Source organism: Mesoplodon bidens (genome assembly GCF_964165515.1).
Source record: "Mesoplodon bidens genome assembly, chromosome: 7".
In the NCBI taxonomy this organism is placed as follows: Eukaryota; Metazoa; Chordata; class Mammalia; order Artiodactyla; family Ziphiidae; genus Mesoplodon; species Mesoplodon bidens.
Window position 1 is genome coordinate 109435592 of NC_138164.1, and position 25426 is coordinate 109461017.

A 25426-nucleotide genomic window follows, 5' to 3' on the forward strand; every position below is an offset into this window, starting at 1 on the left:
AGAAAGGATATTGCTTGGTCCCAAATATGCTTCTTTCTGCTAGGTGACTAGGGGCATTATAAGGATGGGTCCACTTAATCCAAGTTCAAGGCTTGAGCTTCCCTGGACCACCTGGATAATATGATTCTGGACCTACTAGTCCACAGAAGTTAGGATCCCATCTTAAAGTGTTAATGTATTGGTAGTAGGGTAGCTGACTTCTACCTTGGGCAGGCTCTGGGTTTTGATTTTGACCTTCCCCACCAAAGACCACCAAACAACAGCTTAGCTTCACAGTTATATCTTCCAGATCAGTAAATGTCCCCAGGACAAAAATTGCCTTGAATTCTGGGCTTATAGCTCTGGGCTTCAACCTCTTAAATTTTAGCTCAGGAATTCCTCACTATATTACTAGCTTGTCAATGCTTTTAAGTTTTTTTTTCACTTCCTCTGTTTTTTTAGTTTGTATTCAGTGGGAAGGTTGGAATTAAATAACAAATCAGGTGGGCAAAAAAAAAAAAAATCAGGTGGGCTTCCCTGGTGGTGCAGTGGTTAAGAATCCGCCTGCCAATGCGGGGACACAGGTTTGAGCCCTGGTCTGGGAAGATCCCACATGCCGCGGAGCAACTAAGTCCATGAACCACAGCTACTGAGGCTGTGCTCTACAGCCCCCGAGCCACAACTACTGAGCCCGTGAGCCACAACTACTGAAGCCCACGTGCCTAGAGCCCGCGCACCGCAACGAAGAGTAGTCCCCGCTCTCTGCAACTAGAGAAAGCCCGCGCGCAGCAACGAAGACCCAGCGCAGCCAAAAATAAAGAAAGAAAGAAAATAATTTTTTTTTTTTTTTTTTGCAGTCCGCTGGCCTCTCACTGTTGTGGCCTCTCCCGTTGCGGAGCATAGGCTCCGGACGCGCAGGCTCAGCGGCCATGGCTCACGGGCCCAGCCGCTCGGAGGCATGTGGGATCCTCCTGGACCGGGGCACGAACATGTGTCCCCTGCATCGGCAGGCGGACTCTCAACAACTGCGCCACCAGGGAAGCCCCAGAAAATAATTTTTTGAAAAATACCCAATCAGGAGCCTGTCTCCCTGAATGTAATTTTTTTTTTTTTTGCCACGCAGCTTGCAGGATCCTAGTTCCCCAACCAGGGATCGAACCCGGGCCCTCACAGTGAAAGCGCCGAGTCCTAACCACTGGATCGTCAGGGTATTCCCATTCCTGAACATAATGTTAAGCAGATCCCCTGGGTTTTGTTTATATTTCTCCATGCCCCCACTGGGTAACGGCAATCCTATTTACCCTAAAGAATTAAAATCAGTCACCCCAGCCAACAATGGTACCCACTTTTTACTTTGCCCAGTGGCAGGTGGAACTCAAAATAGCCCACTGGCAGTCTCAGATCCTAATTCAGAGAAAACATTTTTGCGCCCCCTGGTGGAAGCATTCCTTCATTGGGTCCTAAAGGCTCTAGGTCAGCCAGAGCCCTGAGCGGCAGAAACAGAAAACAAACATTTTGCAAAAGAGTCATTAGTTGAGATTGCAAGAGGCTGCACCCCGACTTCCACTCCTTGGTTCCTGTCTGTAAGAGTAACGCTATATATATATCGGTCACTGGTTCAGAGCATAGGGAGTATCTGTTGTTCAGTGATGGAGTATTTCTTAAAAGAATCCTAAAAGAATCGAAAGCCATTTGTGCTGGGCTCATAAACTGCCTTTCCAATAATAGAGAACTAGCCTACTTATCATTTCTAATATTTTTTATTTAAAAATTTTTATTGAGACATACCTACAGAGAAGTGCACAAATCTTGTGTAGGTCAATGCATTTTTACAAAGTGAATAAACCTGTGTAACCCAGATGAAGAAAAGGAACATTACTAGCCACAGTGCCCCCCCTCCTTGTTATTATCTTCCACAGGGAACCACTTTCCTGACTTCTATCCCCATAGGTTAGTGTGTCTGTTTACATAACTTGATATAAATGGAATCATATGATATGTCCTCTTTCAAAATTGGTTTCTTTTATTCAAATATTAAAGTTTTTGAGATTCATTCGTGCTGTTGTGTAGCAATAGTTTGTTCTTTTCAATGTTGTTTAATACACTCTAGTGCTGTGGGCATTTGGGATGCTCCAGTTTGAGGTTATTACAATTAATGCGTTGTGAGCATTCTCATACAGGCTTTCCCATATATGTATCCACGGACAGAATTGCTCAGTCATGAGGTATGTGTGTGCTCAGCTTCAGGGCTCGCACACTGTCTTAGACAGTTCAGGCTGCTGTAACAAAGTACCACAGACAACAGACATTTACTTCTCACAGTTCTGGAGGCTGGGAAGTCCAAGATCAAGGTGCCAGCAGATTTGATTCCTGGTGGAAGTCCACTTCCTGGTTTGTAGACATCTGCCTTCTTGCTGCGTCCTTACATGGCCTTTCCTCATGGAGAGAGATATTTCTGGATTCCTTTTCTAATTAGGGCACTAATCCCATCATGAGGGCCCCACCCTCAGACCTCCTCTAAATCTAATAACCTCCCAAAGACCCCACCTCCAAATACTATCACACTGGGGGTAGGGCTTTAATATATGCATTTGGGGGTCACAAACATTCAGGCTGTAATGCATACTTTTGACTCCTGCTTTGGAGTCACCTGTGATACCCACAATCATTTGGGGGTACAAGAGTGCACCAGGATTGTTGCTGGGTGTCCTTCCAAGCCGCTGATGCCTGTTCTGCAAGTTTGGTGCAGGGTAGGCAATGAAAATACCTCTCAACTCTCATCTGCCAATACACCATTTTAAGGCACAGTGATGGTAAGATGTGTCCTAATTCTGAAATATTAAAATGGGGGCGGGGTGGGGAATAGGTGCATCTTAGAATTGCTGAAATAAGATATATTACCAGGACCAAAGACCAAGCCCTGGGGGCTCTGACAGTTACAGGTGGAAGAGAGGATGGAGAGCCAGCAAAAGAGGCTGAAGGTGAGCCTCTGTGATAGGATAGGATAGCCTCTTTGTGAAGGTGTGCCTGTGTGATAGGGGGACAGCCAGAAGAGTGTGTGTCTCAGAGACCTGGAGAAGAGTTTGAAAAAGAAGGGAACCGGTCACTGGTGTCATGGGGGTTGATAGGTTGATAAGGACAGGTAGGAAATCTCTAAATCTGTTGAAATGGAGGTCGTGGTGTCTTTGTTAGATGTTTCAATGAACTGGGGGAACAAAATCCCCATTAAACTGGGCAGAAAGAGACTTGGAAATAAGTCAACAGAGATATGGAGTATAAACAGAATATGTGTTTTTATAGGGTGAAAAGAAATGGGGTGACAATCAAAAGCAGAATGGGCTTAAGGAAGGGCTCTGATTTTTTTCAAAGATGATACTAAGCCATATTGGTTGATGAATCTGCGTGATTCAATAGTGAAGGAGAAATGAATCGTACAGAAGATAGTTGCAGGAGGGAAGTTCTTTTTTTAAAAAATAAATTTACTTATTTATTTTTGGCTGTGTTGGGTCTTCATTTCTGTGCGAGTGCTTTCTCTAGCTGCTTCGAGCGGGGGCCACTCTTCATCGCGGTGTGCGGGCCTCTCACTATCGCGGCCTCTCTTGTTACAGAGCACAGGCTCCGGTCGTGCAGGCTCAGTAGCTGTGGCTCACGGGCCTAGTTGCTCCGCGGCATGTGGGATCTTCCCAGACTGGGGCTCGAACCCGTGTCCCCTGCACTGGCACGCAGATTCTCAACCACTGCACCACCAGGGAAGCCCAGGAGGGAAGTTCTTCATGGAGGGAACGAGCTTGGAAGTAGGAAGCAAGGGAGAAGAGGCGGGCATCAATTAAGTTGGTGGCTTGATATGGTGGCAGGAAGGTGGGGGAACTTCTGTCAGACCCCCAATATTCAGGCCAAAGATCTGCCAGGTTCTGAGAGTTAAATTCGCCCTCCCTAAAATGGGTACATGTTTGGCAGCCCAAGTGGACTGTTCACTCCTCTTATCTTCGAGTACCCACCAACCCCTGGCCTGTAAGTGAGGGTAAAGGGTTAACCACGAGGTTAAAGAAAGGTCGGCGAGGTAGCAGGACGCAAGAACTCTATCTAGGCCACCTCTGGGCCTGCCAGTTCTCACCAACCTCTCACCTTCTCATTTTTGGACGGGCCCACAGCCGCCCTCTCTCCTCCCACTCCACCAGGTGGAAGAGGGAGAGCTGGAGCCGGAGTCTCGGGACGCGCGCCCGTCTCCGTCGCGCCTGCGCATTCGTCCCTCGTCTCCCTGGCCCGGGAGAACCCGCAAGCTGCTTGTTCTCCGTCGCTCGCTCTCGGGCGCGCGCGCCCGGGCGGCGCCTGCGCAGAAGGACGAGGAAACTGGTTCCCCGTGTGGCCCCTACGCCTGCGCGCTGCGGGCTCCGAGCCTCCAGGCCTGAGGGAGAGGAGCCGGGAAGATGGCGGCTGTGGTGGAAAATGTAGTGAAGCTGTGAGTGGCCGTTTCGATCTCTCCTAGGCCGGGAGGTCTTGTAAGGGGCCTGGGAGCAGGGGGCGGTATGCGAAGGGACGAGGCGGAGAGAGGGACGTGCCCGGGAAGGCATTGTTGCGACTCCTAGTGGGGAGGGCAACAGGAGACTCCAGAGAAGACGTTGCGCTTCTTTGGAAACTTGTGGAGGCCCTGAGGGTGGCCCACGGGAGCCCCTAACGGGCAGCCTCCCTGTGGGGCTATGCGGTCTGGGCGCTGCCTTCATGCTGAGGGTTTCCAGAGTATGGCGCCCCTGTTACGTACGAGAGACGGTCCCGGGTTCGCTCCCGAGACGCCTCAGTCCGGTGGAGCCGGGCAGAGGGCGGACCCGGGAGTGGCCCGGCCGCCGACCCCTTCTCATCGGCTGCACGCAACCGGCCCTGGAGGAGCAGGCTCGGCAGCCCTGGCGCTGTTAAGCGCTCTGGGCTGTTTTATTCTAAACAGCCCCGTGATGTTCCGGGGAACGGGTGGTCCTTGAGAATCAGGTACCCGAGACCAAAAATATTCTTGGGAAGAATTTGTTGAGGAGCAGATACAGAGGGAAAGAACTTCAGGGAATAGGGCCTTTGCGCCGCCCAATCCCAGCCATCCAAAAGCGGGCATTGGACGGACGCGGTCCAGGCCGCCCTGCCGCCCAGAGGGGCCTCTAGGCCGGCCGTCTTCGCTCTGCAGTACTCTTGGGCTAGGCAGATTTCGAGCAAGGTTAAAGTTAATGGTTGTTGGGTAAATGGAGAATGGCCTGTTCGCTGTGAGTTAAAGATGCCTTGGGACTTGATGTAACCCAGCCTCCTCCCTGCAGAAGAATCTGAATGAATTTTGCAATGGGTTCCTGCCCCCCGTGGGCGAATACCGCAAGCTCCTTTAATGGGTAAGTTTGGCTGGCTGCAGAGGTAGGAAAATTGAGAGCTGTCTAGGTGTCTAGTTTTGGATTTTGACTGAATGACAAGGTAAAGGTTTGGGAACTCTTCTAAAGGACTCACAGCTTCTCATCTGTCTTTGTGGTGGGCTGAGCCCCACTCTTGCCAAGAGCCCTTTTTAAGGGTACATTTGCTTCTCTCCCTCCCCCTGCCTGGAGCCTTTTCTTTGAGAATGCTTTCCCACTTCCATTAAGCTAAGTGCCTTCTCCCTCTCCTCTTGTGGGTTTTTTGTGTTTTTTTTTAACTTGCTTTCAGCTCCATCCAGCTGCCTCTTTCAGCCACCCCTCCTCCCAGCACTATTATCTTTCTCTCCGATCTGCCCACTCCAGTTTCCCCAGCTCTCTCTTCAAGCTGACATTTCCCTCAATTTAGGAATGATGCTGTTGATCCTTATATAGTTATCCTTCCTGACTCAGATGTTCTTTCTTTGTTTCCCTACCTTTCTCTTTGTTGACTCCCCCCCCCGTCCCATTGTAAGGGGAGGTTTTACACAGGTTTCATGCTTCTCGAAAAAGAATCAAAGCTTCTACCTTGGAAACCTTACTGTACTGGGGGAATGTCAGATTAGCCTAGGTTTAAGAGTTACACGTAATGAGATTCTTTATGTTGGAAGACTTTCATCTGGGAAATAGGGTTAGCAACCCTTTTGTGTGATGTTAGAAATGAGGGTTTGGCCATTTAAATAGAGCATGACTTCTTACTTCTCTTTAAAGAACTGTAGAGATCATGAGGGTCACCAGCCACTGGTTCCTGAATACCAGTAATGAGAAACCAACTTTCTCCTCCTCAGTTCTAGTTGTAGAGAGCTGTGGACCACAGTTAATACGTTTCCCTACAGAACTTGCCCTTTAAGAAGGGACTTGCAGTCTTCCTGGACCATTCTCATCCCGGAAAGAGGAGCTTTTCTGGCGCTTCTCTTGATCACGGTGTGCCTAGTCTTCTGACAAATGAGGTTATACATCGAGGTCAGGATTACTAGCTCATCTTTTCTGACTTGCATCTTGTTCTGGGAGAAGAATTTCCCTGTTTATAAATTTTCTGTCCCTCCCAAATGCGGTGTCAGAATTGAAACAATCTTTAAGGGGTCTTACTAGGGCAAAATAATAGTATAAAATAGCTATGGTTGCTGACTGGTTTTGAAATCCTCTGAGTTAGGTAACGAGATCTGGAGAATGATGTTACCTTGAAATTTCTTGAAATAGGAGCCTTAGATTCTTAAGGATCTCCCTCCTTCTCTCTCGCTCTATCCTCATCAGATGCTTTCTTCCTCCAACCGGTGTTTCATTCTCAGCTCTCTTACTCACGACACAGTTTGCCCCGCCTTTCGAAATCCCACTTAACTCACAAGAGCTTTGATAGAACATCTCTCACCCATCCCCGCCAGCTGTTTCCAGCTTCCTTGTTCTGACTTTGCAGCTCTCAGCCTGTCTAGCCCTTCCTTCCATTTGACTTACAGTGTCAGTGTCAATTCCCATCAGTGGAAACAAAGGAGCTGCTGCACTCAGCCTTGTTTATCCAGTTTTCCTCTGTTTAGTGAGGACATGGCTGCCTCCTAAAGGCGAGCAAATATGAGCCTGTTCCCTTCGCTCTACTCTTCAATACAGGATTCATGCCTACCTCAAATTACAGTCATTACGGTGCATTGAATCAAGCCAGGCTGTCTTGTGGTGTCACAAGATGTGTGTGCAGTGTGTGTCTTTTTCAGTTGCTGGGAATGTGCTAAGCTGTGCCTAAGTGGTCTATTGTGGCTGCCTAGTGAAAGCCCCCCTCAGATTCCAGAGAAGGGTTTGTTGCTGTAGCGTGAGTTATGGACGTAAAACAGAGGACCTCGGTTCAGCTTCTCTTGCTAGGAGTCTCCCTCTTGTAGAATATGTCAGAGCTTATCTAGTTCAGCCTCCCCAATCAATAGCATAGGAACCTGAGGTCCATGTAGGTTGATGAAATGTCCACGTTTATGTGGTGCCTTGCAGCCAAGCCAGGTCTTTTCACTCCTTAGTCAAGATGTTTCAGACACCATCGTGGGTACTGAGGATATTGTGGGAAAGAAATCATCTCTGCCCTCATTTTGTTTATTTTGAGATTGATTGGATATATAAATGTGAATATAGTTAAGGTTCCCATACTAAAGTACTTGTTAAACCCTGAAGCATGAGAACAAGATTGGTTCTATATACATGCTTCTTAATTTATTTACTTTTATTTTTGGCTGCACTGGATCTTCGTTGCTGTGCGCGGGCTTTTCTCTAGTTGCGGCGAGCGGGGGCTACTCTCTGTTGCAGTGCGCGGGCTTCTCATTGCGGTGGCTTCTCTTGTTGCAGAGCACGGGCTCTAGGTGCACGGGCTTCAGTAGTTGTGGCTCGCGGGCTCTAGAGTGCAGGCTCAGTAGTTGTGGCGCACAGGCTTAGTTGCTCTGCGGCATGTGGGATCTTCCCGGACCAGGGATCAAACCCGTGTCCCCTGCATTGGCAGGTGGATTCTTAACCACTGCGCCACCAGGGAAGCCCATACATGCTTCTTAGAACCAGATAACTCCTGGCACTGTGCAGCTTTGCAGCTTTTTAAAGCACTTTAAAAAATCAGATTTCAAATTGAATCTTTTGAGTCCAGGAAGTTTCTTTCCTAAAAAATTTGGTGGTGTGAGAAAGGAGAAGGGCCTAGGATAGGCCTTTGAGCAAACAGGTTTTGTGTCAGTGTAATGGTACTCAGTAGAAAGTAGGCTTCGAGGGTGTTCAAGTATTTTCTGATGTTTTCCGTTGATTGTAAAATTAGTATATAGAATTAGTTGGTTGGCTAAACACCTAGTTTAAAATTCAGAAGATATAAAATGGCACATAGGAGAAAGTCCCCTAGTCACCTGGTTTTTCTCCTTGGAGGCCTACAGTTTCTTTTCCTCCAATTGGCTACATAAATGGTGGCATCCTATAACACTCCTCAGCCCTGTACTTTTTTTTTTTTTTCCTAGTTATCTTGGAGATTGTTTAATGTTAGTACACGAAGAGCTTCCTTCTTTTTTTTTTATGGCTAAGTAGAATTTCATTGTATAGATAGTTTGTATAGATAGAGTTTGTATAGAGTTTGCTAAATATAGTTTCATAAGTCCCCCAGACCTTTTCGAATTCTTTTCTCATTTGTAAAAAGGAGCTAACCTCTGCTTCTCAGAATCCTGAGGGTTAAGAGAAATAGCATCCTAGCTAGCACAGGGTTATACTCTTGAGAGGCACAGAATGAACATCATTTTCTTCCCCTCTTTGTGGGTTAGACTTAGGTCCAATTAGACACATGATGAAATCCTGTGTTCCTGATGGTAATTTATTTGTAAAGTACCTTTCCTCATAATGGCTTAGTGAAGGGGCTTGGTGTCCCATGAGGCAGAAATGGTAGCAAATAAAAGCAGAGTGACACTCTCCAAGTCCCTTGAGCCTTCTAGAGAAGCAGATGGCAAGTGAAAGGGATAGCTCAGCACCAGCCCAACACATACACACACACACACACACACACACACACACACACACACCCCTGATCTTTGTCTTTCCTGCAGCCTTGGGGAGCAGTATTACAAAGATGCAATGGAGCAGTGCCACAATTACAACGCCCGCCTCTGTGCTGAGCGCAGCGTGCGCCTGCCTTTCTTGGACTCACAGACTGGAGTAGCACAGAGCAACTGTTATATCTGGATGGAAAAGCGACACCGGGGTCCAGGTGAGGGTCCACTCAGGAGCACAAGGAGGAAGAAGCTGGCTCATCTTAGGTGATGAGCCAGCTGATTTCCACCCGTGGATGATTATAGTCTTCCCATGATTAGAAGCCCAGGGAGGATGAAGCATCTTTGTTTCCTGCCGGGCTGCACTGCTGAAGCTCTTGTTGGGCTTCTGGAGAGCTACGTGTTAGCCAAGGCCTCTGAGCTTACATCTGTTTTTCTTGTCCCCACCCCGTCCCCAGGCCCTCACTGTCCATATTCCTCCCTTGCTCTAGAACTCAGTCAGGGCCTACTCATGCAGAAAGTGTTTGGTATTATTTTCTAGGGTTAGGTCTTGACTTCTCTCTTTTTCCCTTCCACAGGATTGGCCTCTGGGCAGCTGTACTCCTACCCTGCCCGGCGCTGGCGGAAAAAGCGGCGAGCCCACCCTCCTGAGGATCCAAGACTTTCTTTCCCAACTATTAAACCAGGTAAAGCACACTCCTCCCTGAGCAGGGGCATAGCCTGCTGTGTAGTAGGAGGCCTGCCAATCACCTGTTACATACCAGGCCCAGTGCTAGATCCTAAAGATACTAAAATGAATGAGATGTGATTCCTTCTGTAAAGAACTCAGTCGAATAGAAGAGACAGGTAAACAGATAAGTTATGGTGCCAAGTGAACCACGGTATCTTGGTTCCTGGGCAGCCAGAGACCAGAAGACAGTGACTGGCTAGTGGCTGCTCTAGCACTGTATACACCCAGAGAGGTCTGCTTTCAGCCCTTCTGAGCCTCGCCTCCTCCTGGCCTTGCCTGCAGACACAGACCAGACCCTGAAGAAGGAGGGGCTGATCTCTCAGGACGGCAGTAGTTTAGAGGCTCTGTTGCGCACCGACCCCCTGGAGAAGCGAGGTGCCCCAGATCCCCGAGTTGATGATGACAGCCTGGGCGAGTTTCCTGTGACGAACAGTCGAGCACGGAAGGTACAAGATTAACACTGTGGTTAAGGGAACTTTGATGGAAATCAGTCTCCTCTTCATCAGAGGCCACCCAGTACTCAGAATAGAAGTAGAAGCTGTGGGCCTGGAGGCAGCCACCTGGAGTTCTGTTCCTGCTCCATTCCTTAATGAGAACTTCACTGTTACCTTCCAGTCTTTCCTGCTCCTTTCCTTCTAACTACAGACTCATTCATCTTCTGTTGCCACCAAAGTTTTTTGGTGCCTGGGGTTACATGGGTGATGCAGACCTGGTCTCTGCCAACAAGGAAAATAAAACTGTACATAAAAATAATAAGAGCTAAAAATATACCAGGCACTGTGCTAAGTGCTTTTCCATTATCATCTCCAGTCTCTACAACCTTACGAAATAGGTATTGTTGCCCATTTCACATATAGGGAAGCTGCAGCAGATCAGTGAAAAAAAAAAAAACTTCCCACCAGGCCACCCACGTAAGCAGGAAGGCTCTAAGTTAAATCTGGGAAGTGAGGTGTCGGAAGGGAACCACCACTAACATGCACCTAAGGTGGCAGATCAGAGGCAGGAGAGGCCACAGCTACTTGGGGTATCAGGGAAAGTTTTATGAAAACATGGGGAGATGGCCACTTGGAGATGATGGGAAAGGCATTCCAGGCTAGGGGAGCAACATGAAGAGAGGTGCAGAGGAAGGAGAGCCCAAAGCACTGAAAGAACAGCAGTGAGGAGTGAGGCTGGAGTGGAGGGGCCAGGTCACAGGAGGTTCTGGGCGGCCTTGGCCAGTCCCATCACGGGGGAGCTTTTGGATGTTCCTTATTTCTGCCCGTCCTAATCTTCCTGTCCACTCAGCGGATCCTAGAACCGGATGACTTCCTGGATGACCTCGATGATGAGGACTATGAAGAAGACACTCCCAAGCGTCGGGGCAAGGGGAAGTCCAAGGTGAGGGGCCACGTGCTACCTGCAGCCTGGGGGCTCAGGTAACCTGCAGAGTCCCACTGTTTTATTGCTTGTTGTTGCCATTTTCCCTCTTGAGTGAGATGAGCAGCCAGCTTCCAGGAGAGTCTAACTCCTCAGGCCTAGACACCTTATTAAGGGCATCTTTTTGCTCTTCTTCACAGGGTAAAGGTGTGGGCAGTGCCCGTAAGAAGCTGGACGCTTCCATCCTGGAGGATCGAGATAAACCCTATGCCTGTGACAGTGAGTGCCTCACGAGTGGGTGGGTAGTCCTTGCCTTGGACCCAGCTCCTCAGGATATGAGAGGAGGGAAGGTTGTGTCCTTGTCCAAAGTGGTAAAACAAGCCTGGACTCTTGTCCTGCCTGCCGACTGGTTCCCCTCTGCTACACGTTGGGTGAGCCCTGCATGCTCTGGGGGAGATTGCTGTCCTCGGGGTGGGGGTACCCGTGAGGGGCACACACAGCAGGCAGGGTTGGCCTCAAATAGGTGGCATCCAGGTCTGCTGGCCCCAGTCAAGTCAGGGCCCCAGGAGTCCACCACTGACGTCCTCAATGTCCGTGCTCTCTCCGCCTTTTCCCTCTCTTGCCCCACTTCTGTCCCTCCACCCTGGGAGCACCATCACCGCTGGGGTTTCTCTCTCGTTTGCTCCGCTTTCCTGCTGCTGCCGCACCTGTCTCAAGTGTATCAAGGCCTTCTTCTCATGACTTTTCTTTCTGTCTTTCAGATAGTTTCAAACAAAAGCATACCTCGAAAGCGCCCCAGAGAGGTAGCTCTCTCAACTTTTCAGACTTTTGGTTTTCCTATCCCTTTTTCCCTCCTCCCTTGTTCCTGCCTTTCTCATCTGTGATGCTAGTTTTAAAGTCTCTGGAATGGCATGGGGACAGGAGCAATGGGCCTTCTATTGTGCTCCACTCCTCACGGTCCTGGAAGCTGCCTTTACCACTGCTTGTCTCCCACAAAGTTGCTCCTAGGGCTGCTCGGGCCCACTGCATGGGGTGGCTTCAAGAGCATTATAAGGAACCCGTTACAAACAGACCCCTCCGCTCCCCTTCCCCAAAACAGACACACAGTGGTCAGCTAACGTTCCCCACCATCCCGCCACCCGCTCCTCCCATCCCTTCCCTGTTCCTTTCCTGCTGCCCCTGCTCTTCTTGGTATCACTGCTCAAAGCTGCGAGACGCCTCATGGGGATCTGTTTTCCTTGCTGGGTGGGGGGTGGGGGGTTGGGCAGGGCACTGATGTGGGAGTGTCTTTGAGTTTCTCTGGGAGACAGCTACCCCAGCAGGCTCAGTTGGTAGGTTACCCCCAAGAGATCTACCCCCTAGCTCCTTTATTTGGGCAGAGATGGGCTGTGTTATGTATGGAATGAAGCCTCCTTCATTTACTGAGAGGTAAAAAAGTTTGGAGTCTCTGCTACCTTTCATCCTTCCTGCCATATTGCAAGACTATAGAGATTTCCTCTCCCTCCTGACCTGGAGCTCCCCAGACTATTCCCAGGGCAGGCGGTGATGGGGCAAGGGCTCAGCCTCCCAGACAGCCTACGTGGAGGAGTAGAGGTGGCCATGGGCTGGGGTTTAGTAGGGAAGAGCCATGGAAGCTGGAGAGCCCCAGGCCTGATGTTCCTGGCCATGGGGAGGCGGCTGTCACTAAAGGCCTGTCCCTGAGCAGAGCTGATGGGGGTGATTACCTCTGCCTCAGGTGGAGCCCACAGCTTAGAGGGGCAGGGATGGGGCACTCTGGGATCCTCACACCTTTCTCTGCAATCTTCTCCGCGCTTAGTTTGTGGAAAACGTTACAAGAACCGACCAGGCCTCAGTTACCACTATGCCCACTCCCACTTGGCTGAGGAGGAGGGCGAGGACAAGGAAGACTCGCAGCCACCCACCCCGGTTTCCCAGAGGTCCGAGGAGCAGAAATGTAAGCTGGTGTCAGAGGTGGGGCAAACAGGAGTTGGCCTGGTTATGAAAAGCCCTCCCTGCAGGGATGTTGAGAGACCCAGAGGCCCACATGGGTGTCATGAAAGTTCTTCCCTTTCTCCCTGTAGCCAAGAAGGGTCCCGATGGATTGGCCCTGCCCAACAACTACTGTGACTTCTGCCTGGGGGACTCCAAGATCAACAAGAAGACAGGACAGCCCGAGGAGCTGGTGTCCTGTTCTGACTGTGGCCGCTCAGGTACCTCCAACCCAGGGCCAGGGCAGCCCTAGCCGGCACCCAGTCCCCGAGGGGCTCGTGGCTTGCCAGCATCCAGTGGCTGTCACAGTCAACCAGGTCACCTCGCTTCTCCCCGATCTCCGGCTGCCTGTTTCACTCGCTCCCCCCCACAGGGCATCCGTCCTGCCTCCAGTTCACCCCCGTGATGATGGCAGCAGTGAAGACCTACCGCTGGCAGTGCATCGAGTGCAAGTGCTGCAACATCTGTGGCACCTCCGAGAACGATGTGCGTGTGTCGTCCCGTCCCCCCGCCCCGCCCCCAGCACGCTCCTGCTCAGCTTTTCCTGTACTTTCCACCCGTGGGAACTTTGATTTGTTTGGCAGGTGTTCACTGAGTACCGACTTTGTGTCAGACACTCTTTTAGCCAATAAGCACGCTAAAGACAAGCAAGGTCCCTGCTTTCATGGGGTTTACGTTCTTGCGGGAACAAGCAATAAGCAAGGAAGTGGGTGACGTTTTTATACTATTCCATGAAGAAAATGGAACCAGTAATGTGGAGAGAGTAACTGGATAACTGATGTAGATAGAGAGGCCTTTTCTGAGGGGGCGATGTTGGTGTTGAGGCTTGGATGATACAAAGGAGACAGTTCAAGAAGATTTGGAGAGAGAGTATTCCCAGGAAAGCGTAGCCAGCACAAGGCCTAAAGGTGGGCACACTGGGTGGACTGAGGCCCCTGTGGCCGGCTGGAGCCCTCCTGCAGTGGGAGAGCAAGTAAAGGATGAGACTGGAAGGCAGGTGCCATCAGGTCTGAGAGTTTAATCAGGAGTGATGTGGTTTGTCTTACATTTTAAAAAGGTAACTTTGGCTGCTCTGTGGAGAACAGATGGGGAGGGAACAATGTGGAGGCCATGAGATCCGTTAGGCGGCTGGTGGCGTCCAGGTGGGATGACAGTAGTGACTCTGTCTGGGTGATTTTCTGTCCAGAGGGTCCCATGTCTGTTCTTACTGCCGTCTATCCTGCCCCTCCTGGAATTAGCAGCCGTGTCTGCAGAAGCCCTCCTTCCTGCCTGTCCTCAGCGGCCCAACTGAGGCCCATTAGTCATTCACCTCCCCCCTTCCTCTTCCATCTTGCCTTCTCTAGGACCAGCTGCTCTTCTGTGATGACTGCGATCGTGGCTACCACATGTATTGTCTCACCCCGTCTATGTCTGAGCCTCCTGAAGGTAGGTTTCCCTGATCTCTTACTCAGAACAAGTATTTTATTAGTAACTTGGAAAGTCACCTGTATGGTAAGTGAGTTCCCGTATCAGTGATACATTCTTTCAGATTAGGGAGTAGGCGCATTGCCTTCACTCAGTTCAGAGTGCTTTCCTAGCATTGCAGCTTGGAGGCTTTAATGTTTGTACATTGTCACCAGATAACATTTACAAACACACAAAATCGACAGCCTGAGAGAAAACAGATGCTGAGCAGAGAATAATTACCAGAAGGAGGGATTTGTTTTCCTCCAACACGTCTAAGAAACTCAGTTCGTAGTTTGTCTGACGCGAGACTAGTTTTAGCACTCCATTCTCGACAGATGTGAGCGTTTGTTTCTGCCAGTGTGGGGGAGGGAGTTGAACCTGGAGCCTGAGTGGGTCGCTCTGGCTCTCCAGCAGTGCTTAACGATGCTTCAGGTTTATGGAGGGTCTTCGACAAAACCAGGGATGACACCAAAAAGTGGCTGCCTCGCTGCAAGTCCTCTTCCAGCCAGGTGTCTGTGCCGAAGCCCCTCCTTTATAGAAATTCAGAAGCTGGCTCAGGAGGACACAAATGCCTAGTAGCTGTTACTGTGACAAAGGATGTGGGCCAGCACTACAGGCGAGAGAAGGTAGCTCACTGTGTGACGTGGGCTGACTTGTAGTGTAGGTCAGACTGTTGTCACCCCTAGAGAAGGAGGCCACTAACAAAGTCTGAGGGTCCTTTAGCAGCTGCAGGGGAGCACTCAGCTTTTTCATCTGTCATACCGCGTTGGTAAGTTTCATCTGTCATGCCATGTTTGAGGAGAAGTAGTGTGTGTTTGGGGGGGTTTTAACCGTAAAATATCAGTTCACAGGCACAATTGTACAGTAACTGTAGAAAGGCTGTCCTGTTGAAGGGCTGTCAGACACTGAGGTAGTGGACACTTGCAGGCAGCTCGCGGGGGGACCCCGTAGAACCATCAGATGGTCTAGGCTCGAGCTCAGGGGTTTGCAAACTATGACCCTCTGGCCAAACCTAGCTGCAGCTAGTATATATAGCTCACAAGCTAAAAATGACTTACATTTTTAAAGAGAGGGTTTTTTTTAAAAAAAAAAAAAAGATACGGCTGAGACTGTATGTGGCTCACAGAGCCTCAAGTAGTTAACGCTCTCTGGCTACTTACAGAAAAGCTTATCAACTGCTGCATATTTACCTTTGGGTCAGAAAGGGTCTTACCTTTTTGAGAGTCACATGTCTCTGAAGAGCTGATAAAAGCTGTGGATTCTTTCCCCCAGAATAATGTTCGAATACACATATGTACAATTATGCTTATAACTTCAAGGCATTAAGGGCTAATTTTGTTTCTCAAAAAAAAAAAAAGCATAGAAGAATCCAACCATAGCAAATATTAATAAACAAGGTACGCGCTAGTTATTTTTCTTTTTCTTTTTTCTTTTTTTTTTTTGTGTGTGTGTGTGTGTGTGTGTGTGCATGCATGTGGTACGTGGGCCTCTCACTGTTGTGGCCTCTCCCATTGCGGAGCACAGGCTCTGGACGCGCAGGCGGCCATGGCTCACGGGCCCAGCCACTCCGTGGCATGTGGGATCTTCCCAGACCGGGGCACGAACCCGTGTCCCCTGCATCGGCAGGTGGACTCTCAACCACTGCGCCACCAGGGAAGCCCTAGTTATTTTTCTTATAACGGACATTATTTCCTGTTTTTCTATGAAACCAGACTTGGGTCACAACAAGTTGGGTCATCATAGTTGGCCCCCTTTCCTCTGGGTCCTCAGCCTCTGCTCAGGCACCTAGTGATGGTGGGGAGCCCTTCTCATCTTTCCGTGGTCTTCACAGAAAGCTGTCTTATGTGGAATCAATATGGGTTTCTCTAGAGCCTCTATTCATGATCTTTATTCTAACCTTTGGGGCCATGAGAATGAAGTCTGGTTCTTCTGTAATCACAAGTTTAAAGCTTTTTAAAGCTTTAAAAAAGTTATATCTACCCAGGTCCTCTTTAGTGATTCTGATTTAATAGGCCAGGAGGGCCTGGGCGTCTGTATTCTGAAATAGGCGTCCAGGCGATTATTTCTTATATCTCCATTGAGAATTATTTTTCATGATATTTGAAGACCTAGAGTTCCTCCCTGCTCAGGATAACTGTGAAACTTTGCTACTGCAGAACATCTCCCGTCCTACCTGTAGCCAGTCCTGCTAGTGGAGGTGAGGTGTGGGGAGTAGAAGAAGAGCAGATGAGGATTGTGCGGGGCCCCTCCTAACCCCGTTACGCTTCTCTGCAGGAAGTTGGAGCTGCCACTTGTGTCTGGACCTGCTGAAGGAGAAAGCTTCCATCTACCAGAATCAGAACTCCTCTTGATGTGGCCACCCTTGATCCCCCATACATCTAGGGCTGTTTCTCTCCTGTTTTTCATACCCACCTTCCCTTCCTAATCTCTTTCACAAGTCCAGAGAACCTCGGGGAGGTCGTGCCAACCTGCCTTTGGCAGCAGCAAGCTGAGGTGGCAGCTCTGACCGCCTCTGGCCCCAGGCCCTCAGGGAGAACGGAGCATCACACTGCCCCAAGGCATACCTGTGGGCCCAGCTTCTCACTGTTCTCCATGAAGTGCATTCACTCTGTCTGCCTTGGGCCCCGGCCCTGGTATTCACAGGGTTCAAACCGTGTCCTCCGAGAAGGAGTGGGAGAGCAGCTCACTTCTCTCAGCTCTGCCTCCACTATGGTCCCCAGGGTTTTCCCTTCCCCTGGAGGTGAGCCAGGCTGGGGCCTCTGCCAGAGCAGCTGGGAGTGAGAACTGAGCAAGCTTGCAAGAAGCTTCCGGTGCCCTCTGTGCTGCTTAGCCTCACAGCCTCCTTCCCCCAGAGTGGCTCTCTGCGGCTCTCTGTTCCTGCTACCCAGGATCCTTTGCCTGAGCCAGGATGTTCTTGGTCACCCTCCTGGCTCTATCCCATTCCCACCACCCCACCCAAGGGGGAGTAGCAGCTTCACCTGATTGTTCCTTGTGCTTGCCTGGCTCACGGTCACAGGCCCTGGTCTCTAGTGACTGAAGCATTCCCCACCCTTGTTATTTCCTGTCTTCTGCCTCCCCTCCTATTCCCTTTGGTTTTGTGGGGAGAGGGGCCAGGCCAACAGCTTGGGGGCCACAGGGAGATGTTGGATAATGTGCCTGTTTTTTAACTCGATGAAAAAGCCTACCTCCGAAACCCCTTTTTGTTCTTCCTGGACCTGGGCATTCAGCTCCTGCCCTTAACTGAATTGGGAGCCTCTGCCTCCTGCTCTGTGTATCCTGGCTCCTGGGTGGTGGGGAAGCCACATAGACATCCCTTTCTTCCCTGGCACACTCGCTAGCAGCTGGTAAGGTCTTCGCACCCTGATTCCTCAATTTTCTGCCTGGTGACACATTAAGTAGTGGGGCGGGGACAGTCCCTGCCAGGACACCCTGGAGTGTCCTTCCCCTTGGCTGTGGGCAGGCCCTAATTCACTGTCACTTTGGAGTTGAGGTGTCTTTTTTTTTTTTCTTTCTTTCTTTAGTTCCTGTATTCTAAGCATTAGTACAAATAAACATTTTTACACAGAGCCCTCTGCTGGATTGTTTATCTCCAGACTCCCTTCCCTGGTTAAAGCCACTTCATCCTAAAACTTTCTTCCTTAGGGCAGTGGCTTTTAAATGTTTTGAAGCATAGCTTTTACCCAAATTAAAATTTTTGCTTAAGCTCAAGATTAAGTTGATATAAAGTTGGGTATTTGTTTAATTTCTTATGTAAGTTAGGTTATAACAATTTTTTTATAAAGAACAATGAAGTTTTGATTAATACAAAATTTGGGTTAAAAGATAACTTTAAAATCTTGTTTATTTCTGTATTTTTGTTGGTTTGGAGGAAATTCTGCTGGATTTGTATATGCAAGTGGTGACAGGTTTGTAACAGTTAACCTTGCGATTTCAGATACTTAAAAATAGGTCCAGAAGCTTGATCATAATGACAGGAAAATTAATGACATCACATTGAAACACATGAAACCTTTTTGCACGAGTAATGAACATGAGCAGAGAGACACCGCAGCCTTGCTTGCCTGACGTACTTTCATTGTATGCAGTGCGCATGAACTCGGCCCATAGCGCAGCGCTGCAGCCTTCCTGCAGGCATATATACGTGCACAAAAATGAGTATCCTTTTCCTGCAGCCGTTTTAAAGATTTGAATCAGTTATGAACCCCCTGAAGTATCTTTAAGGTTTTCTGGGACAGTCTGAAAGCCACTGTTTCCTACTGAAAGGTGTGGCCTGGGCCCTTGTGTTCAGTTAAGTAAGCAGGGTGCTCTAGTTTGGGAACTGTGTTAGGGACAGCACAGCCCCCATCCTCATGCCTTTACGTGGAAGTAGGCCTGGAGCAGAGGGAGGAAAGCAATGAACTGATCCTTGGTGGTTCAGTAGTCTAAGGCCGGAACAGATAAAAGAAAAATGTAAGAAATGAGAATGCTGATGAGAACACTAACAGGCATAAGTGAGAGGAAATTTGGAAAGTTTGCAGGCGGTGGATTTAGGATGGCATCCAGAAGGATGGAAGAGGGATCAGGATTGGGATGGGAAGGGAAGCCTGTGAGAAAGCGGACTAATCTGTGGCCCCAACCTTCCAATCAGAGCTGTGAAGGGAGAGGAAAGCAGGCTAGATCTGAATGGGGAGCACTAGGCCCCAGGTTAGAAAGTCTATTTGATTGCAAAGAACTGAAGGCTACCAAGGAAGGGAATATTAAATCTTGAGTTTAGGAACTAGAATCTTGCCAACAGGTACCAAAACTAAATAAAAATTAGTCTTTGGGACTTCCCTAGCTGTCCAGTGGTTAAGACTCCACGCTTCCAATGCCGGGGCACGGGTTCAATTGTTGGTTGGGGAACTAAGATCCCGCATGCTGCGTGGCATGGCCAAAAAAAAAAAAAAAAATTAGCCTTTTCTCACCCTAAACCAGAAGTGGCCCCAAGCAAGTAGTTTATTGTAGCCGGGCTGATAGACGTGAGGCTCGTGCTGTCCATGGTAACATCTTTTGTGTAGCTTAAAACCTTCCATTTTTTAAAAAACCACTCGATGAGGGGTATTAGAACTGTTTGGCGGATGAGGAAGCTGCCTAGGGTCACGGCTAGGAAGACCTCTGGCGTTCACGCTGCCCAGAGTCTCGTTAGGACCCGAGGGCCGAGACGCCTGAGGCTGGCGGCGCCTCCAGGACTCCCGCCGCGTCCGGGATCCGCCTCGCCGTCCCTTAGCACTGGAAGCTCCGTCCCCCGGGGGACCCGGCGACCCGCCACTTTCGCGATGTCCAATGAGACTTAGCCAGGGGCGGGACGGGCGCCACCGAAGGCCAATCTCATTGGGCCAGGGCGGGGCTGAGGCGGTGGGAGCTGGACTGCGGACCGCGGTCTTCCCTGTCGGGAAAGGGCCCGGCGCGGGCGGCGCGCCCGGGGCCCTGCTGTGCGCGCGCCCGCCACCCGCGCAGCCCCTCGGTCCGCTCCGCGCGTCCGTCCCCTGCTCTCCCGTAGCCGCCGGGATAGGGGCTCGGGAGCCGGGCCGGGGCCGGGGCGGGAGCCGCGGGACGAGTGCCTGAGGTGGGTGCGGAGCGGGAGGCGGGGAGGCGGGGAGGCCTGGAGGCCCGGCGGGCGGATAACTGGGTCCGCCCTGCCGACGGACCCCGGGTCACCGTGGGGAGAGGCCGGCCGGGTTGCGGAGCCCGACTCCCGGCCTGCCTGGGTCCCGGACGCTCGTCCCCGCGCCGTGGTACCCCTCCCAGGCCACGACCCTCCCGGCTGAGGACACCCCTCCCCTCTCGCTGACCGCGGCCTCCTAACCCCTCTGGCCCTTTGTCGCCTGTGCACCTGCCCTTTCGGCCTTGTGCTCCTACTCCCCTTCCAGGCAGGACCCTGGCCCAGCCTTACCCGCTCAGGGCCCAGCACCAAATTAGACTTGCTCCTTCAGCCCCCAATCCGTCCCTCTTTGTCGTCTGTACACCTGTCACCCCAGTTCTGTTCATTCACTCCACCACCCTGCCCCGAACATGTTCATCTAAATCCAGACTAGGCCATCACCCGCCTCCCCCTCCCCGTCTCGGGGATTCCTCCCCTCTGCACTGTCCCCTCGGCTGTATTCATCCTTCTCCCCAGACCCCAGCCCAGACTCCCTTCTCCCTCTGACTGGGGGGCCACTTCCTCTGGGCTCTGTTCTGTCATTTCTCCCCATCAGTGCCCGGCCCACTGCTCACTCAGCCTGGCCATTTCCCTTCCTTTGAGCCCAGGCTTCTCATCTCCTGCTCAGGGTACCCTCACCCTCTTCCAGCTGGTCCAGTCTTCCCTGGCCTCTCCCCCCACACCAGCCTATCTCCCAGCCTCATATATCTCTTTTCTTACTGACCTCCTCTCCCAACACGAGTGGCCTCCACCGTTGCCCCCGCTCACCGTTTCCTCCCCACACAAGGTGCTGTGGAGACGCCATGGAGCTGTGCAGCAAGAAGAAACTTCACGCCCTGTCCCTGGCCGAGAAGATCCAGGTGCTGGAACTCCTGGATGAGTCCAAGATGTCCCAGTCGGAGGTGGCCCGGCGCTTCCAGGTCTCCCAGCCCCAGATCTCCCGCATCTGCAAGAATAAGGAGAAGCTGCTGGCGGACTGGTGCAGTGGCACGGCCAACCGGGAGCGCAAGCGCAAGCGGGAATCCAAGTACAGCGGGATCGATGAGGCTCTGCTCTGCTGGTACCACATTGCCCAGGCCAAGGCCTGGGACGTGACGGGGCCCATGCTGCTCCACAAAGCCAAGGAGCTGGCCGACATCATGGGCCAGGACTTTGTGCCCAGCATTGGCTGGCTGGTCCGCTGGAAACGCCGAAACAACGTGGGCTTCGGGGCCCGCCACGTAGTGGCGCCTCCGTTCACCCCTGAGCTGCCTCCCCCAGCTCCCAGGCCCCAGGCCCAGCTGCCCCTTTCTCTTAAAGATTTCTCCCCAGAGGACATTTTTGGGTGTGCTGAAGTGCCCTTGCTATATCGGGCAGTGCCCGGCAGAGTGGGTGTGTGTGATCGGGTACAGGTGCTGCTGTGTGCCAACAGCAGGGGCACAGAGAAACGGCGGGTGTTGGTCAGTGGGCTCCAGGCTGCCCCAAGATGCTTCTTTGGGGTCAGCAGTGAGGCCCTGCCCGCCTCCTACCACCCTGACCTGGCCATCCCCTGGTCAGAGTGGTTGGCACAGTTTGATCGGGACATGGGGCGGCAGGGCCGACAGGTAGCCTTGCTGCTGGCTGCCCGAGTGGTGGAGGAGTTGGCAGGCCTGCCCAGGCTCGGCCACGTGAAGCTCTTGCCTCTGTCCGCTGCTAGCACCACGCCTTCCCTGCCCAGCTCCGTGGTCCAGGCCTTTAAGGCCCATTACCGGCGCCGTCTGTTGGGCAAGCTGGCTGCCATCCAGAGCGAGAGGGCTGGGACATCGCTAGCTGAGGCCGGGGCAGGCATCACAGTGCTGGATGCTCTACACATGGCAGCAGCGGCCTGGGCCAAGGTGCCTCTCCAGCTCATTGTGAGCAGCTTTGTTCAGGAAGGGCTGGCTCCAGGCAAAACGGCCCTGGCCCCGCACAAGGCCTCGGAGATGCCACCCGTCCCCGGTGGGCTGAGCCTCGAGGAGTTTTCCCGCTTTGTGGACCTGGAGGGTGAGGAGCCTGTGTCTGGGGTGTGCAAAGAGGAGGTGGGCACCGAAGACCAGGAGGGGGGCGGAGAGGACGGCTTGGAGCCCCTGCCCACCAAAGCCGACGCCCTCCGGGCTCTGGGCACGTTGAGGAGGTGGATTGAGTGCAAGGGCACCGGCCCTGAGCTTTTTGCAAATTTCTACGCCTGTGAGGAGGAGGTGGAGCGACTCTGCTGCCTGTGAAGGGCCCTTCCAGCCGGAGACCCTCCTCTCCTGTTTCCCATGGAAACGCCCTCTCTCAGAAGGCAGATTGGGGGCTGGTCTCTTTCCCGTGGAAATGGAGCTTTTGTGAAAAGCATTGAAGGGAGACAAGTTGGGTGACTAAAAGTCTAAGCTCTGAGCGAAAGTTCTCCAAGCCCTGAGAAGAGGGTCTAAAGATGGGGTGTCAGGGAGTGAAGCTAGGCTGCATGGTTTCTGAACCTCTGTGGAGTCAGGGACTTGGGAAGGTGGAATTCGGGCTTTACAGACAGGCCGATCCCTTGAATTCTGTGTTAAAAACAGTTCTGCTTCTGGAAATAAAGTTTTTAATCAGAAAAGAGGCCAGGGTGTTATTTTCATGGGAGAAGGGCGAAAACTTTCACCTCAGATTTTAAAATTAATTGCCGAGGGTTGCTGCAACGCGGCTGTCCGAGCTGTGTGCGGATGACCAGTAGTGCAACCTCTTCTGGCAGGAGGGACTCCCAGGACGTGGGGACTCCTCATGGGCAAACAGGCAGATCCCAAGTACTGCCCAGGACATTCTGCTGCTCTGATTTCTCTCTCAGATTGCCATGTTAGGGGTGGTGTCTGAGAAAGGAGGGGACAGGCTAGGGACATTCTAGGGGAAAAAAAGGAGCCAGGGGAATTCCTTGGTGGTCCAGTGGTTAGGACTCTGCACTCTCACTGCTGAGAGGGCGAGGGTTGGGTTCGATCCCTGGCACGGAACTAAGATCCTGCAAGCCGAGTGGCCAAGAAGAAGGAGCTAGGATTTGGAATAGCCATTCATTTTTTCTTTTCATTCATGTGATCATTTCACAACATCTCTTCAGCAAGGCCTCCTGCGTGACAAGGTTGCAAAGATGGTGTCCCTGCCAGGCAGGACCTTGCAGACAGTGACAGTGGAGTGTGATTAAGGGTCGTCCTAAAGGCGTGTGCACAGTGCTGTGGCCCTGGGGAGCCTCGGGAGGAGGTGAGCTTTGAGCTACAGCAGAAGGACAGACAGAGGAGTGGGAAGGATAGTCCTGGCGAAAGGGCGGCAGGCGAGGATGCAGCAGTCCCGAGAGAGCACGGGGAGGCCCGGAGAGCAGGAGGCGCCTGTAGCCCCCCAAGCCTGGTGGTGGGGCGCCCCCAAAGGGTTTCACTCATGGTGGGGACAGGTCATTTGTGAGGTTCTAGAACACAGATGTGGAGGGTGGGTCAAAACATGAGACCTAGAGGCAGAGAAACTCCCACTGGTCCCAGTGACAGATGGGCAGGCCTGAGCCAGATCCCTTACGGGAGCAGGATGGAAAGAGGACGGCCCACCCGGAAAGGACCAGGACTTTGGACGCAGACAGACTCTGGCTGCTGAGGAGTGCAGCTCCAGGCCGAAATCCTACATGAGGCCTTTCAGGCTGACCGCAAGAATCACAAGCCAGGGCGGTGTGGTTTTCTGGGGAGCATCACAGTCAAGGACTCAGACCAGCCCAGGGACCTCCTTGTGCGGCCTCAGCTCAGGTGCTTTCTAGGGGCTTTGCCAACACCTCCTTACTGGGGGCGTGGGCTGAGACCCTTCCTCCTCTTTTTTTTTTTTTTTTCGGTACGCGGGCCTCTCACTGTTGTGGCCTCTCCCGTTGCGGAGCACAGGATCCGGACGCGCAGGCTCAGCGGCCATGGCTCACGGGCCCAGCCGCTCCGCGGCATGTGGGATCTTCCCGGACCGGGGCACGAACCCGTGTCCCCTGCATCGGCAGGCGGACTCTCAACCACTGCGCCACCAGGGAAGCCCTCCACTCACTTTTAAACAGTTCTGAAGCTGCCTGCTGGCTTTCCATTTCTGCCTAAGGTCCCAAATCATTCAGCCTTTCCCCACAGATTCTGCTTTCCTACCTATATTCTTTTTCTTTCTTTCTTTTTTTTTTTTTTTTTTTTTGGCTGTGCTGGGTCTTCGTTGCGGGCTTCTTTAGTTGTGGTGCAAGGGCTGCAGAGCTCGCAGGCTCAGCAGTTGCAGTGTGTGGGCTTAGTTGCCCCGAGGGCTGTGGGATCTTAGTTCCCCGACCAGGGCTCAAACCTGCATCCCCTGCATTGGAAGGCAGATTCTTAACCACTGGACCATCAGGGAAGTCCCACCTGTATTCATTCAAATTGTCCTTTTTCTGAAGTCATTCCAGTTCTGACACATCTCTTTTTAAATGTTGAAGCCAAAAGTTACATGATCTCTAAAGGCCTGACGAAAGCAACCGAGAGGCAGATAAGCAATCTGTTCTCAGATGTGTCGTATTCCTGTTGGAGGAGCGGGATAGAGCACAGGTTTTTCTTGCTGACTTCTTTCCAGAGCTTGTTTTTTTAAAGCCACCAGTCCCCCCCAAAAAGGGAATTCCCTGGCAGTCCAATGGTTAGGACTCAGCGCTCTCACAGCTTGGGCCCCAGGTTTGATCACTGATCAGGGAACTAAGATCCCACAAGCCATGCAGCGCAGCCGTAAAGAAAAAGCCACCAGTTATCTCTTCTTTTCTTGCACTGATATCGTGTATTGTACTTACCTTTTGGTGGGTGGCTCCATGGGACCATTCAAGCCGTATTTACTGAACGCTTTGCTTGTGGAGCAGGTCCTGTTCTGGGACCTGAAGCTAGTGCTGAACAAGACAGAGAGGATCCTCCTCGCTAAACCCTTCCTTTCTGGTAGAGGGGATAAAGAAAAGACAAGTAAAGAAATAAACACGGTGATTTTGGACAGCAATAAGTGCCGAGATGAAAATAAAACAACCATGTCCTAGAGAGTGACTGGGAGAGGGGAGTCAGGGAAATGTTGGGGGGAGTTGTGACTGATAAGAAGGGCACACCCATTCTTCCAAAGGAAGAGTGTTCTCTGCAAAGGGAACAGCAGGTACAAATATCTAAGGTTAGAAACCGCTTGACAGGTTTAAGAAACAGAAAATGAGAGAAGCCCAAGCAGAGGAGGAGGGCAGAGAAGTGGGCAGGGGCCTCTGAGCTGGCAGCAGTTACATTTCATTGGAAGTGAGACAGGAAGATTCTTTCTTTGGGTGGGGCGGTGGGGGAGAGTGGGGAAATTTAGGCAAAGGAGGAACATGATATGTTTTATGTTTGAAAAAATCGAATTCTAGTTGCTGCGTGAAGAATACATGGCAAGGTAGGGAGCA

At 51.5% G+C, this 25426-nt stretch overlaps 2 protein-coding genes across 6 annotated transcripts; both read left to right on the forward strand.

The window, feature by feature from the left end:
- The first annotated feature begins 4340 nt into the window (after positions 1-4340).
- DPF2 (double PHD fingers 2) lies at positions 4341-17959 on the forward strand. 5 transcript variants are annotated; one of them, XM_081241195.1, is made up of 13 exons: positions 4373-4438; positions 5274-5342; positions 8930-9090; positions 9451-9558; positions 9885-10048; positions 10887-10979; positions 11159-11237; positions 11720-11761; positions 12775-12912; positions 13040-13168; positions 13321-13433; positions 14291-14372; positions 16668-17959. In XM_081241195.1, the coding sequence occupies exons 2-13, from the start codon at positions 5284-5286 to the stop codon at positions 16742-16744; spliced, it is 1245 nt and encodes a 414-aa protein (XP_081097321.1). In that variant the 5' UTR covers positions 4373-4438; positions 5274-5283; the 3' UTR covers positions 16745-17959. The 5 variants fall into 5 exon arrangements, with proteins under 5 accessions (XP_081097323.1, XP_081097325.1, XP_081097321.1 ...); XM_081241196.1 differs by having other exon boundaries at positions 4395-4438; positions 5260-5342; XM_081241197.1 differs by lacking the exon at positions 5274-5342 and having other exon boundaries at positions 4341-4438.
- Positions 17960-19879: 1920 nt separating this feature from the next.
- On the forward strand, positions 19880-22886 carry TIGD3 (tigger transposable element derived 3). Its single transcript, XM_081240061.1, has 2 exons — positions 19880-19977; positions 20840-22886. Exon 2 carries the CDS (start codon positions 20856-20858, stop codon positions 22269-22271), a length of 1416 nt encoding a protein of 471 aa, XP_081096187.1. The 5' UTR covers positions 19880-19977; positions 20840-20855; the 3' UTR covers positions 22272-22886.
- The last annotated feature ends 2540 nt before the right edge of the window (positions 22887-25426 follow it).